General features: G+C 37.5%; 3 protein-coding genes across 4 annotated transcripts; 1 reads left to right on the top strand and 2 right to left on the bottom strand.

Moving 5' to 3' along the window:
- Window positions 1-1,469: 1,469 nt before the first annotated feature.
- On the bottom strand, window positions 1,470-4,128 carry LOC108993740. The gene is made up of 2 exons (XM_018968752.2): window positions 2,038-4,128; window positions 1,470-1,952 (listed from the first exon to the last, which is right to left on the bottom strand). The coding sequence occupies exons 1-2, from the start codon at window positions 4,126-4,128 to the stop codon at window positions 1,470-1,472; spliced, it is 2,574 nt and encodes an 857-aa protein (XP_018824297.2).
- A 2,211-nt stretch (window positions 4,129-6,339) lies between these two features.
- LOC108993724 lies at window positions 6,340-7,957 on the top strand. The gene is made up of 3 exons (XM_018968733.2): window positions 6,340-6,786; window positions 7,138-7,510; window positions 7,674-7,957. The coding sequence occupies exons 1-3, from the start codon at window positions 6,409-6,411 to the stop codon at window positions 7,874-7,876; spliced, it is 954 nt and encodes a 317-aa protein (XP_018824278.1). The 5' UTR covers window positions 6,340-6,408; the 3' UTR covers window positions 7,877-7,957.
- Window positions 7,958-9,021: 1,064 nt separating this feature from the next.
- LOC108993806 lies at window positions 9,022-11,649 on the bottom strand. Of its 2 annotated transcripts, none has more exons than XM_018968841.2 (6): window positions 11,336-11,649; window positions 11,027-11,236; window positions 10,845-10,924; window positions 9,872-9,947; window positions 9,489-9,614; window positions 9,022-9,404 (listed from the first exon to the last, which is right to left on the bottom strand). In XM_018968841.2, exons 1-6 carry the CDS (start codon window positions 11,471-11,473, stop codon window positions 9,261-9,263), a joined length of 774 nt encoding a protein of 257 aa, XP_018824386.2. In that variant the 5' UTR covers window positions 11,474-11,649; the 3' UTR covers window positions 9,022-9,260. The 2 variants fall into 2 exon arrangements, with proteins under 2 accessions (XP_018824386.2, XP_035550188.1); XM_035694295.1 differs by having other exon boundaries at window positions 9,022-9,406; window positions 9,488-9,614; window positions 11,027-11,233.
- Window positions 11,650-12,554: the final 905 nt, after the last annotated feature.

Genomic DNA, 12,554 nt, shown 5'->3' with positions numbered 1-12,554 from the left:
GGGAGTAGCAATGTTTTGATCTCCAATACTTTTTTTTAGGAGTGAAACATGGAAAATTGGATGTAATTTAGATTCGGGGGGTAACTCCAATTTATATGCAACGGTGCCAATCTTGGATAAGATTTTAAATGGGCCAAAAAATTTGGGACTAAGCTTGAGATTTTTCCGTTGAGCCAATGAAAGCTGACAATATGGGCGCAATTTTAAGTAGACAAATTCACCCACTTGAAAAATCCTATCCGTGCGCTTCTCATCATAATATTTCTTCTTTCGCTCCTATGCAATTTTCAAATTGGCTTTGGCATCCTTAATCACCACATTCCTTTCAAGTAAAAATTTGTCAACGGACTCCACACGTGAAGTGCCATGAACATAGGCAAGTAAAGTGGGAGGTTCACGCCCATAGACAATTTCAAATGGTGTCTTTTTGGTGGAAGAGTGGATGCTTGTATTATAACAATATTCCGCCCACGGAAGCCAAATCGCCCACTCTTTGGGCTTAGAACTCGTGAAGCACCGCAAGTACATCACCGATGTCTTGTTGACCACTTCAGCTTGACCGTCGGTTTGTGGGTGATAAGCCGAGCTAAAATTGAATTTAACTTCATTTAATAAAAATAAATTCTTCCAAAAAGAACTTGTGAATACCAAGTCACGATCACACACAATAGACTCGGGCATGCCATGAAGCTTGAATATGTAGTCAAAAAATATTTGGTCAACTATGGTGGCCGTGTAAGGGTGTTTAATGGGAATAAACTGGCTATATTTGGATAATCGATCAACGACCACAAAAATGGTAGAGTTACCTCTAGATGTTGGTAAGCTATCCACAAAATCCATGGAAATATCAGTCCACACATGGCGCGGAATTGGAAAAGGGCTGAGTAAACCCGCTGGCTTAACTTGGTCCACCTTATTTTTTTGACAAACATCACACTCTTGGATAAATTTTCGTACGTGCCCCTTCATGCCTTTCCAATAAAAATTTGATTTCATTCTATGGAGAGATTTGTGGAGCCCTTCATGCGTGTTGGAATGGAATTCCTTAATTATAGGAATAATCAATTCGGATGTGGGCAAGAGATAAATCCGATCCTTAAAGAAAATCAATCCTTCCTTGAATAGCCATGGTCCCAATGCTTCTCATTCCTTGATTTTCTCCACCAAATCCTGCAAATGGGGATTAGATGAAATTTCTGATTTTATGGGATCTACCCAATTAGGAATAGGAGAAGATATTGCATGAATTTCAAATTTTCGGGAAAGGGCATCTGCGGCTGAATTTTCCTTGCCTTTTTTGTAGTGAATTTGAAAATCAAATCCCAAGAGCTTCACCAACCATTTTTGTTGAGCAGCCGTAGTGATGGTTTGACCCAACAGAAATTGCAAGCTTTTTTTGTCTGTCCGGACAATAAATTTGGCTCCTAAAAGATATGGACGCTATTTTTGGACGGCCTTAACCAATGCTAACATTTCCTTCCATATGTGGATAATGCAAGATTTTTGCCATGTAGAGCTTGGCTAAAAAAGGCAATTGATCGGTCTCCTTGCATGAGCACTGCACCCAAACCCACGCTGAAGGCATCACACTCCACAATAAATGGTTGAGAAAAATCTGGTAGTGCAAGTACAGGTCCGGAGGTCATTGTCATTTTTAATTCTTCAAATGTTTGCTTGGCGGCAGAACTCCATTTAAAAGAATCTTTTTTGAGCATATTTGTCAAGGGTTGAGCGATCATCCCGTAATGGTGAATGAATTTCCGGTAGTAACCGGTGAGGCCCAAAAAACCTCGCAACCCCTTCAAGCTAGTTGGTTTGGGCCATGTTATCATGGAGGAAATTTTCTCTGGGTCCATGGCTACCCCACGATGAGAAATCACATGACCCAAGTAGCCTACTTCTTCTTGTCCAAATTGACATTTTTCACGCTTGACAAAAAAACTTGTTAGCTTGCAAAACATGTAGCACACGCTCAACATGTAATAAATTATCCTCCCAAGATTTGCTAAAAATAAGAATATCGTCAAAAAATACCAAGACGAATTTACGAATGAATTCCTTGAATACCTCATTCATGACGCTTTGGAAGGTTGCCGGTGCATTAGTGAGACCAAATGGCATCACTAAAAATTCGTAGTGGCCTTGGTGCGTGCGAAAAGTTGTTTTCTCCACATCTTTCGGGTACATACGGATTTGATGGTACCCCGACCTCAAATCAAGCTTTGTAAAAAATCGTGCACCATGCAATTCATCCAATAATTCATCGATAACGGGTATTGGATATTTATCCTTGATGGTAATGTTGTTGAGCGCCCGATAATCCACACAAAGCCTCCATGAGCCATCCTGTTTTTTAACCAATAGCACAAGAGAGGAGTATGGACTCGTGCTAGGCCTTACCACATCGGATGACAATAACCCTTTGATCATTTTTTCAATCTCATTTTTTTGGTAATGGGGATACCGATAAGGCTTGACTGAGATTGGATTAGCTCCCTTTTCCAACGGGATTTTGTGGTCTTGAGATTGCTGAGGTGGCAAGCATTGAATCTCTTGAAAAATGGCCGAATGTTGATTCAGAATAGCCATTACATCCGGATTTAAATTTGTTGCCGCAACTCCTTGCTTCTCTCCCAAATTTAAGGAATTGAGTTGTAATAAAAAAGCTCTTTTTCCCCTCCTTAATTGCTTCCCCACATTACGGCCATCTAATATTTTATTGCTAGGTCCCTTGACTCCACATAGCTCCACGTTCCTTCCCTCCCAAAAAAATCTCATCCATAGCTCATTAAATTCTAAAGTAATCGGACCCAATTTCTTGAGCCATTGAGTTCTGAAAATTGCATCACATCCCTCCACCTGTAAGAGGAAAAAATCAACTTGAAATTCTATTTTTTGAACTGAGATTGACGTGCCTTCACAAATTCCTTCACTCTTCATTTTATATCCATCTACCACTTGCACATAAAATTCTCCTTTTTTCGTGGGATTGAGTCCTAATTTTTCAGCCACCTTTGAGTTCAAAAAATTATGCGTGCTCTCCGTATCAACCAATATTGTAACAATTGATTGTCGAATTTTTTCAAATAAACGCATGGTCTCTGGAGCTGAAGTTCCCGAAATGGCATGAAAACTTATTTCAGGAATTTCCTCTTCTTCCTCCTCTTCCACATGTGCTTCCTCCAATGGCTCCTCCCAAGAAGGAAAAATCCATTCTATCAAAAAAAGTTTTTTACAGCGATGACCCGGAGAAAATTTCTCATCGCAATTAAAACAAAGTCCACGAGTCCTCCTCTCTTGTAAGTCTGCGGGACTCAATTTTTTGATAATTGGATTTCGCGCTCGTGTTAAAGACGCTGAGGGCAAAGGAGGTGGCCCAACTGTCACAGGGGCCTTCCTTTGTTCTGCATATCCTCCCTTCCTTTGATCATGCATTCTTGACTCATAGAGCCTTGCAAGACCAATAGTCGCGGATAATGATGTTGGATTACAAGCTTGCACGTCAATTCGTATCGCCTCTTTTAACCCACTCACAAAACACCCAACTTGTTGTTCTTCGGACAAATGGCCAGCTCGATGTAACAAACAATCAAACTCCATTTGGTAATCGCGGATGCTTCCCCATTGTTTAAGCTTGGTGAGATCCCCAAAAAAATTTTGGTATCTCGAAGGCCCGTAACGTAAATGCAGCTCGTACTTGAAAACCTCCCAATTGACACCTTCCCTCCGATTTTTGAAACGTTGATACCATAATTGGACATCACCATCCAAGTGGTAACCGGCCATGGGAAGTTTTTCTGCCTCTTTCGTGCCTTGGAACTCAAAAAATTGCTCCACCCGACAAATCCACCCGGTTGGATCATCCATGCCATTATAGCGTGGAAAATCCAACTTTGTGATTTTTGGTGCGAGAGAGCCTCCTCCCGAAGGGCTACGATGGGGCCCACGAGAAGACTCGGCATCGTTGTCATGTCCTCCACCACGCGTAGAAAAACGAGCAAACATGCTCTCCATATGCTTCAAAAGGTGCTCTTCACTAGCCTTCATAGCTTGTTGTAGTTCCTTTTGGCCCGCAGCCAATGAGCCAAGCTCATTCTCCACTTGCTCAAGACGGTGGTCGGACATGCCTGGCGCCGATACCAAGTTGTTACGTGCCAGAGTTTGCGACCTCGTAGAGGATTTGTGAACGGGTAGAGAACAAGGATCGTCCTTGCGTGCTCTACCTATGATGGTAATTTTGTAGGATACTTCGAGAGATCCTAGGCCTCCTTAGTTGGTTTAATTCGAGGAAAACTACAACTCCCAATCAACACAAGGTTGAAGATAATACTCATCCGATAATTTTATTCTTGGCCTCAAGCGTTTAAATAGCTGAACAGCCATTACAATGAAAGACATTTCTCAATCAAGGAAAGCAACATCTACGTGAATAATTTAGGCAGCATTTATTGCAAAGGAAAGACAACATTTATTGAAAAGAAAAGACAACAATTCAGCAGAAACTAAATAAGGCAGCTGGCCAATCTTTCTCCATCATTCGTGGGGTCCCTAACACATATAAACAGATTCACAAAGTTACACGTAAACTCAAACTTCATCATCACAAATTCACAAAATTACAAGATTTACAACAAATATCAAATGATTCATAACAAATATCACACTATCACAACATTATCGGTATCCTCTCTAGAAAAAATAAAAGAATCCTAGTCTCCATCAACAAATCTCAACGAATCGAAGATGGGAGCTTGAAACAACACAAATGGATGAAACGGTGCAAATGGATGGAGGGAGAGAGGGATGACATTAGAGAGAGAGAGCTGAGAGGGAGATGAGAGAATCTGAAAGAGCTGAGGCTAAGAGAACAGCATAGAGAAATGAGAATGAGAATGGAGAATGAGGATCTTAACCTAATCATGAAATGACGCAGTTTGGTTAAGACCAAACAGTGTCGTTTGCTTTATTTATTTTTTTCAACTAGGGGGTTTAAAACGACGCCGTTTCACTCATTTAAGTAAAATATTGTCGTTTTTATATAGGTATAAAATGAAAAAAAAAATATGGCAGAACCGGTTGGCTAGTTCATCGATTTTTCACTGGGTCGAATCGGGATCGAATTGGCAAACTTCAGTTTGAGCAAATATCTGCCGCACGCCGATCGATTCCTAACTCCAACAACCGATTCCAGTCGGTTGTGGCCGATTTGGTCGGTTCTTGTACACCCCTGACTTAAGTATATTATTCATTTTCACAAAAATATTGTAATAAATGCATGAGTGTTATGCGTCTTTTTTATATGAAAAATTCTATATACCATACAACCATCCTATTTTCATCCCACTAAATTTGATGTGGCACATTTATCACTATTAAATGATCATTTATTGTATGTTTCTGTATCATCTAATTATAATGAATGTGTCACATACTATTTAATATTATTAAAATAAGATGAGAGTGTAGTGTATAGCATTACTCTTCAAACCGCACTTAAGTTTTTTATTTTCTTGCCAAAGAAGATGCCAAGGGAAATTTGACAAGTTTTGAACTAACCTAAAGGAGATAACAGGTTTTTTGTGAGTTAGTAGGATTTTTTTTTATTTTTTATTTTTTATTATTATTTTTTATTTTTTTTACAAAGGGGGTTTGGGGTTTTAAATTCAGATTTTTTATTTAAAAAATGGGGCCGCATGTCATTTGGCAAGAGTTAATAAGATATGATTGTTGGATTTACAATGTAATTAAATAATAGATTATGATTTTATAAGTACGCAGAACTCATTGTTAAAGGCTTTAGTGTTTTTTTTTTTTTTTTTTTCATAGTTCATTTTACATTTTGGTTCTCGTTGTTTTGTAACTTCAAGATGTTTGCTAGGTCCAGTACGGTATTTCTCTATTATAAGTGAAGTTATTAATAAAATTAGAGTCTCGTTCTCTTCTTAAAAAAAATTAAATTTAGAGTTTTTAATTGATATAAAAATATATGTACATATAGATGAATATTGTGATATTTAATATTTACTCACATAGACCTTGGTTTTGTACTTAAAAATACTATCTATTTTCCTTTAAAAAAAGAAAAAGAAAATACTATATGTTTTGACAAAATATTGTAATAAATGCATGGATGTTATTCCTCTTTTTTCATATTGTTAGATATTTCGATAACATAAGTTTTTATATTGTTTCACAAAATTCTTTGTTTATTTATTGGCAATTAAGAGACGTTAAATCACTATAACAGACTAATGTTTCGGATTATACATTTCAGATGAGATGATGGGTTAAAAAAATAAAGATAAAAGATTAATACTCCAGAAGATATTATTTGTATTGATTCTATCTTCGAAACGTTTCATAAAAGGAGGAATCAGGGATAAGCGAGGATTTCTGAAGAACGCCATGCCCACCACCACAATCAACCCCACTTTGGTTCCTTCTCCAAACGCCAACACTCTTCTTCTATCTTCAAGAAAGGTTTCCATCGCTGCGCTAATCTCCCGCAGAGCTGCTTCTTCGAGGCCTCGGTTCCTAACCGTAAAATGCGGCAACAGCTCGGACCAGAGTGGCAATCTGAAGGATGCACTTTCGGGTATGGTGGACAAGCGAGTAGAGGAACTTCTGAACAGAGAAGAGAACAAGAATTTGCTTGATGGGTTGGAGAAGGCGTCGCAGAGGGTAGAGATGGCCAAGAGAGACCTTGCAGAGATTGAAAGACAAGAAATTGAGGCGAAGCAGATGAGGAATTACGTTAACCAGCTTGAGAGCAGAGCTACCGAGGTCTGTTACATAATCCAATTATGCGGATGCTTTCTCGTTTAAGTTATGGAGTTCATTTTATTATTTCGGTAATGGCTAAAGAAGAGAAAATTGAACGTTTTGGGTGATTTTCATTATCTGGGCAATTTAGATTTACACGATTTATTTGTGTTATATACCACAAATGGCAAAGATTTGAAAGGCCTCGTCATGGTTGGGGAATTGTCTCTTTCGGCACCCAAAGAAGGTGTAGAGAATGTGGCAAATTTCAATCCAACAAATATCTTGTTTCTTTAGCAGTTCTTTGTTTTAATCCTTGTTTTGGGTTCTCGATATGCTTGTCGCTAATGTTCAATGCTTGTAAACATTAAGATTGAAGAATGTCAGAGGGAAATACTAGAAGCAAGAGAAATGGTTGAAGAAGCAGAGCGCTCTCTAACGCTAAATGAGGAGGGGATTGAAGATGGAGATGCTTTTGTGGAGAAAGAACGCGAGGAAATGGACAGAAATGAGGAGAGATTGGAGTCCATAAAAGCAGCTTTTATTTCTGCAATTGTTGGCACCTTCGCAGGGCTGCCCATATCCTTCACTCAGGTGACAAGCAGTTCTCAGCTCATACTTCCTATAGCAATCAACTTTGTCAGCTGCGCACTGTTCGGAGTTACATTTCGATACACAATAAGAAGAGACTTGGACAATGCTCAGCTCAAGACTGGGACGTCTGCAGCTTTTGGCTTGGTTAAAGGTATGAAATTTACTACTTCAGTGTTGTGTGAAAGGAATTTATGGTTCAAGAACTCAAGTATATCCTCCCAATTAGGTAGTTCTATGATTTGGTAAAAACTTGGGTGCTTTAGGCACTGGGAAGGTGTTCAGGTTACAAAATGAAAAATGATTTCACAATGCAGGCCTTGCTATGCTGGGAAGCGGACCACCTCTGGAACTCAATACAGGAAGCTTCTTGTCCCACGCTTTTGATGGAGCTGTTTATGTGTCTGAGAATCTTCTTCTCTTTCTTTTCGCTGGTGTTGGTCTAGACTATTGTTTTAAGGCGAGGCTACTTAGTCCTTTTCCTATGAAAAAATCAGTTTCAAGTACCAATTCAAGGTAATATGTGTATATATGATAATGCCAAATATATACCGGATTCATGTATTTGGAAATGTGATTTTTCATACGGAATTCTCTGCAATTCATGTCTTTCTGGAAATGTGATACTCTTTGCAAATAACCTGATCCATGTCTAACCCGAACCTAGAATATGAAGTTCTCAAATCGCAAGGGCCAGGCCGCCTGAGTCAGTGATTTTGCCCTGTCGCCCAACTGTTGGTGTATTAGAGCATTGGCAATGGTCTAGCTATTGTCGAGTCTAAAATTTGGCTAAAATCTTAATTTTTGGCTATAATATCAATTTTTGACTAGGTGAGTCTACATTGGACTAGTCATTAAAAAGTTAAAATAATAATATAATAATAATATTATTATTATTATTTTTTTACAAATACAATTTATATATTTTTTAGATCTTCATGCTTTGTAGAAATAATGTGTCCACTCTATCAATCAGTAGAAATAATGTGCATGCCATGCATGTTTTACCATTCAAAGAGAATGAAGTGATTAAATAATTAAATATTACTTTCTATTATGAATAGTAACTAGCCATATTTAAAGAAGACTTAAGATTTACTATTCATCAAGTCTTAAGTTTTAGACTATTGACTAGTCTAATGTGGAGGTTTTTTCTTACATCTAGATAAAGTTTAGACTTGCATTGACATTTGGCTAATCCATGCCAATGCTCTTATACGCTACAGCTTGGATATAGGATGAGAATGTTTCTTGGGTAGGAATCCACTTCAAACGTTCGGGTACGTATTGTCCTGGATTCCTAAATTAAATTTCCACGTTCCCTGGCAGCAGCATCAGTTGAACAATGCTTTCCCCAAACCCCATGAATCTGTGCCTGTAGTAGGCTACTTTCCAGTTTCCAAATCCGCCATGATTTAAAAAAAGAACAATGTTTTCCATTATCTGCTACCATAATTTGATTACACATCTGGGATGGGCTGCGGGAGCAAGTACTTCTGGATGGCAAAATAGGATTCATCTTTTTAACTACAAGGGAGGCCTAAATCATACATGGATCCGGGCTCTCTGTCAAGAGTACAGACGCTCCTAACAGATTCATGAAGAGTAAAACCAGAAACTGCCTACCAACAATTAGCAGTACGCCGCCATAAAGACCAGCTCACATCCAGTAAAATGTTACTGCGGCATATTATCGACGTAAATAAATCATTTCACATAATAAACAATGAAGACAGTACACAAAAGGCATGACATAGGTGGACCAAGCGCTTCAACCTTATTCAGATTCTCGAGTAGAAGGCATCAGTCTCTCTCTCTCTCTCCCCCCCTCTCCCTTCCACCCCAAGTCTACATTACGGTCAATCGAAATCCGAATACGTATGTAATGCTTTGTTACTGTCTTGCTAGTCTTTCCTCTCATCATCAAGCCAATCTCCATTCGAGCGTTCGCGATCTCCTGATGACTTTTTGGGAACTCCCCACCTTGGGATGTCATTTCTTGATTGCTCTTCAGCAGATAGCAGATTGGTCTTCTCCGTTTTTCTCCCCTTAATATTAGAAGTTAAAGCCCGTGTCAGACAAGAATAGAAAATTTATCCACCATATTTTACATGTGGCTCAGTGGTCAATACCTCCTCAGAAATTCCTTCTTGCCCATGTGAATGATCCTTCTTTCTAGCCATTGATGAAAGGTGCTTTTCAGCCTTGCTAAATAATTGAAAGCCCTGAATATCTCCATCTTTTATGCTTGCTTCCAGCTGAAAATGCAGAGAAGGCTCCAAATGATAAAATATAGACATAAGAGCAAAAAGGGGCTTTTTCAGGAGTTTGCCCGACACCTAGCCAAAAACCAAATATATGAATGATCTATGGTCTCTCCACATAGTGGGTTATAACTTATCTTAATAGTAAGTATGTGGTTCAGACCTTTCTAGATGACAAGGGGAACAAAAAAGTGACCATTCATTTATGAATCCCTAATGAACAAAGCACCCAACATTTCAAAAATTTGTACCTGAATGTGAATGATGCAGAATACAATGCTGGCAATAGGCAGCCAACTCTCCTCAGGGGACAATGACAAGTTTGACCTAATACATCAGGGGAGAAAAAAATCATCTGCTTAAATTTATGCCCGCAAAACCACAATTTCCTTTTCAGATCGCATGCCTCCAAAATGGACAAAACACCACAAATTAGGCACATCAGATATTCCAAATTATTGAATTCCATACCCGCATAATTTTTTCTTTTTCTTATAGGTACCATACCCACTTCACTTAAATGTGTGAAGGAATCATATTCAAGAAAATCATGCATGTTGCCCCCCAAACCATTTTTAGAGTAGAAACCACCAAAGTATTTCATAGCTGATTAGAAGAAAACTCAGTGACTCGTTTCAAAGATTTCACACACAATGAAAGAAGGAACAAGAAACATTGAAAAATTGAAATGATCTATCTAAATACAGTTCTGCAAGAAGACATGAGTGGCTGTATATAGTTTTGCTACCATTTACCTATCTACATAGTATAGCAGGGTGGGACAGCTAATGCAGCAAGAAGCAAACATACCGGCCGCTCTCAATTGTGATCTGGAACATGAAAGAAACTATTTCTATATGCAGACTATCAGGTCTATCAGGTCCATCAACAAAGAATCACTCCAATATTTAGCATTTAAGCTTTCTGAAGGGCATGAGAGCGGCAAACCAAACAAGAATCCACTTATTTCAGCGGAGAACGACATATCGGAATATGACAATGATAATACCATTGGATGGTGATTGTAAAGCACATTAAATGGTAGACATGAGTAATTTATGTTTTTGGTTAAAATGTTATTACATCCCTTCACATTGAGGACTCACAAGGATATTTATTCACGTGTTTATCTCCACATGAAATCATATGCATTACTTGCAAGCATACAAGTTAGGAAAAAACGTATAAAAAAAACTTTTTAAGGTATTAGAAGTTAGAATAAACCTTAGGTATGGAGCCAAGTATACAATTGCATATACTGCATAACGCCTCTTCCCACTATCAAGCCACGCAAACACCCAACTCTAATAACCAAAGAAGAAAAAACCCGAATTGTAAATAAATTTTTAAAATTAAAAAAATCAAAGTGTCGAGAGAGAGAGAGAGAGAGAGAGAGAGAGCTTTACCAACCAATTGAAGTAAGGGATAAAGCTGATGATCCCCATGATCGAGAACCTCGTGTCGGACAAATCAAACACCGAATCACTGTCATTATCTGGACCTTTATCGGTGACTGGAAAAACAAGAGAGTTGAGCATACAAGCGCCGATGGCAGCAGCGAACGGTGCATCGTGAGAGAACTCCGCTCTACACGACCCATAACGGATCCTCTTCTTCTTTAAAGAAACAAGTATATTAAAAAAAAAAAAAAAAGGAGCAATCAACAACTAGTCTGTCGTAGTTTAGAGAATAGAAGTGGGGGATTAGGGTTTTACCAGTTTGGTGCGGGGAGAAGGAGGTTTAAGGGTGGACAGGGAAGGTCGGAAGGGAGTAAGTGGAGGGAAGAGAGTAGGCTTGAGATAGGAACGCGTGCTGGAAGAGAACGGAGTGACTGTGAGACTGAGGGGGGTCATTGCTCGGAGGTGGCACGGGGAAACATCTAAAAAATTTTAGAAAAAGAAAGCTGATCTAGAGAGTAGAGAGCTTTTCTCGCTCGGATACAGAGCCCGCCTCGAGTCTCTCAAGCTTCGGGAAAGTGATCAATCCTCTTCTCTTTTTTTTTCGTCTTTTTTCCCCTTCTGGCTCTTGTATTTCTCCCCAAAGAATGGCACACCTATCACTTTCTTGCAAATTTTGCAAGAGTATTTGTACCGGAACAGTCAAATTTCAGTAAAATTTAAAGTATAACTAATGGTTGATTTGGCTACAGAAATTCAACTCATAATTTTTTATCTTATTATTATAATTTTTTAAATTTTGATATAAAATATAATAAATAATTTAATTTTTTTACATTTTAAAATAATAATAATATTATATTCAACTCATCTAAAACTATCTCATCTTATCTCACTGTCCAAATTTTATATAAATTAACTGCATTTGATTAGTTAAAAGCCTTAGACTTTGAGCTACGTTAAATCTAAAGGAATTTATAAAGTTTGAGAGTCACTATTCATCAATCAAATCCATTTTTATTCACAAATAATCAACAAAATTTTATTAAATGTTTTTTAAAACTTTCATTGATAAACAAGGTTATATCATGTCCAGATTTTTCAAAAAATATCTTTTTGTAAATAAGGCTATATTATATTGGATAATTAGGTTGATATAAAAAATAGTTTGAAAATAATAATTTTAAATAAAAATTAAATTATTAATTAATATATAGTGTATTTGCAAAATATAAAAAAAATTATTATTTAAATACATAATATTATATTATTATTTTGATTTTAAGATAAATAATCTAATGTGGATTAATATCTTCAGTGATTTTGACTTTAGCCAAATTTTAGACTTGACAATGGCCACACTATTGCCAATGCTCTAAGCAATTATACCATTTCATTAAAAATGCCATTGAATTTTATAAAATTACCTTTAATTTAATATAGATTTAAATTAAAAACAAGTAAGTTAATCATTTTTCACATGTGAGCGTACTATTTTGTGTGAAATCCATTATAATTAGTAAAAAAATTAAAACGC

This window comes from Juglans regia, chromosome 9 (genome assembly GCF_001411555.2).
Source record: "Juglans regia cultivar Chandler chromosome 9, Walnut 2.0, whole genome shotgun sequence".
Lineage (NCBI taxonomy): Eukaryota > Viridiplantae > Streptophyta > Magnoliopsida > Fagales > Juglandaceae > Juglans > Juglans regia.
The sequence above is the reverse complement of the archived record's forward strand: the minus strand, read 5'-3'. Positions and strand labels throughout refer to the sequence as shown.

Excerpts from the sequence above, each read along its gene's own strand:
- LOC108993740 (XM_018968752.2), bottom strand. The coding sequence starts at position 4,128 with ATGTCCGACCACCGTCTTGAGCAAGTGGAGAATGAGCTTGGCTCATTG. Across the intron at positions 1,953-2,037 it reads TCATTCGTAAATTCGTCTTG|CTAACAAGTTTTTTTGTCAA; the intron begins GTATTTTTTGAC and ends ATGTTTTGCAAG.
- LOC108993724 (XM_018968733.2), top strand. The coding sequence starts at position 6,409 with ATGCCCACCACCACAATCAACCCCACTTTGGTTCCTTCTCCAAACGCC. Across the intron at positions 6,787-7,137 it reads TTGAGAGCAGAGCTACCGAG|ATTGAAGAATGTCAGAGGGA; the intron begins GTCTGTTACATA and ends GTAAACATTAAG. Across the intron at positions 7,511-7,673 it reads AGCTTTTGGCTTGGTTAAAG|GCCTTGCTATGCTGGGAAGC; the intron begins GTATGAAATTTA and ends TTCACAATGCAG.
- LOC108993806 (XM_018968841.2), bottom strand. The coding sequence starts at position 11,473 with ATGACCCCCCTCAGTCTCACAGTCACTCCGTTCTCTTCCAGCACGCGT. Across the intron at positions 9,948-10,844 it reads TACTTGGCTCCATACCTAAG|GTCAAACTTGTCATTGTCCC; the intron begins GTTTATTCTAAC and ends CTGATGTATTAG. Across the intron at positions 9,615-9,871 it reads TCTGCATCATTCACATTCAG|CTGGAAGCAAGCATAAAAGA; the intron begins GTACAAATTTTT and ends CTGCATTTTCAG.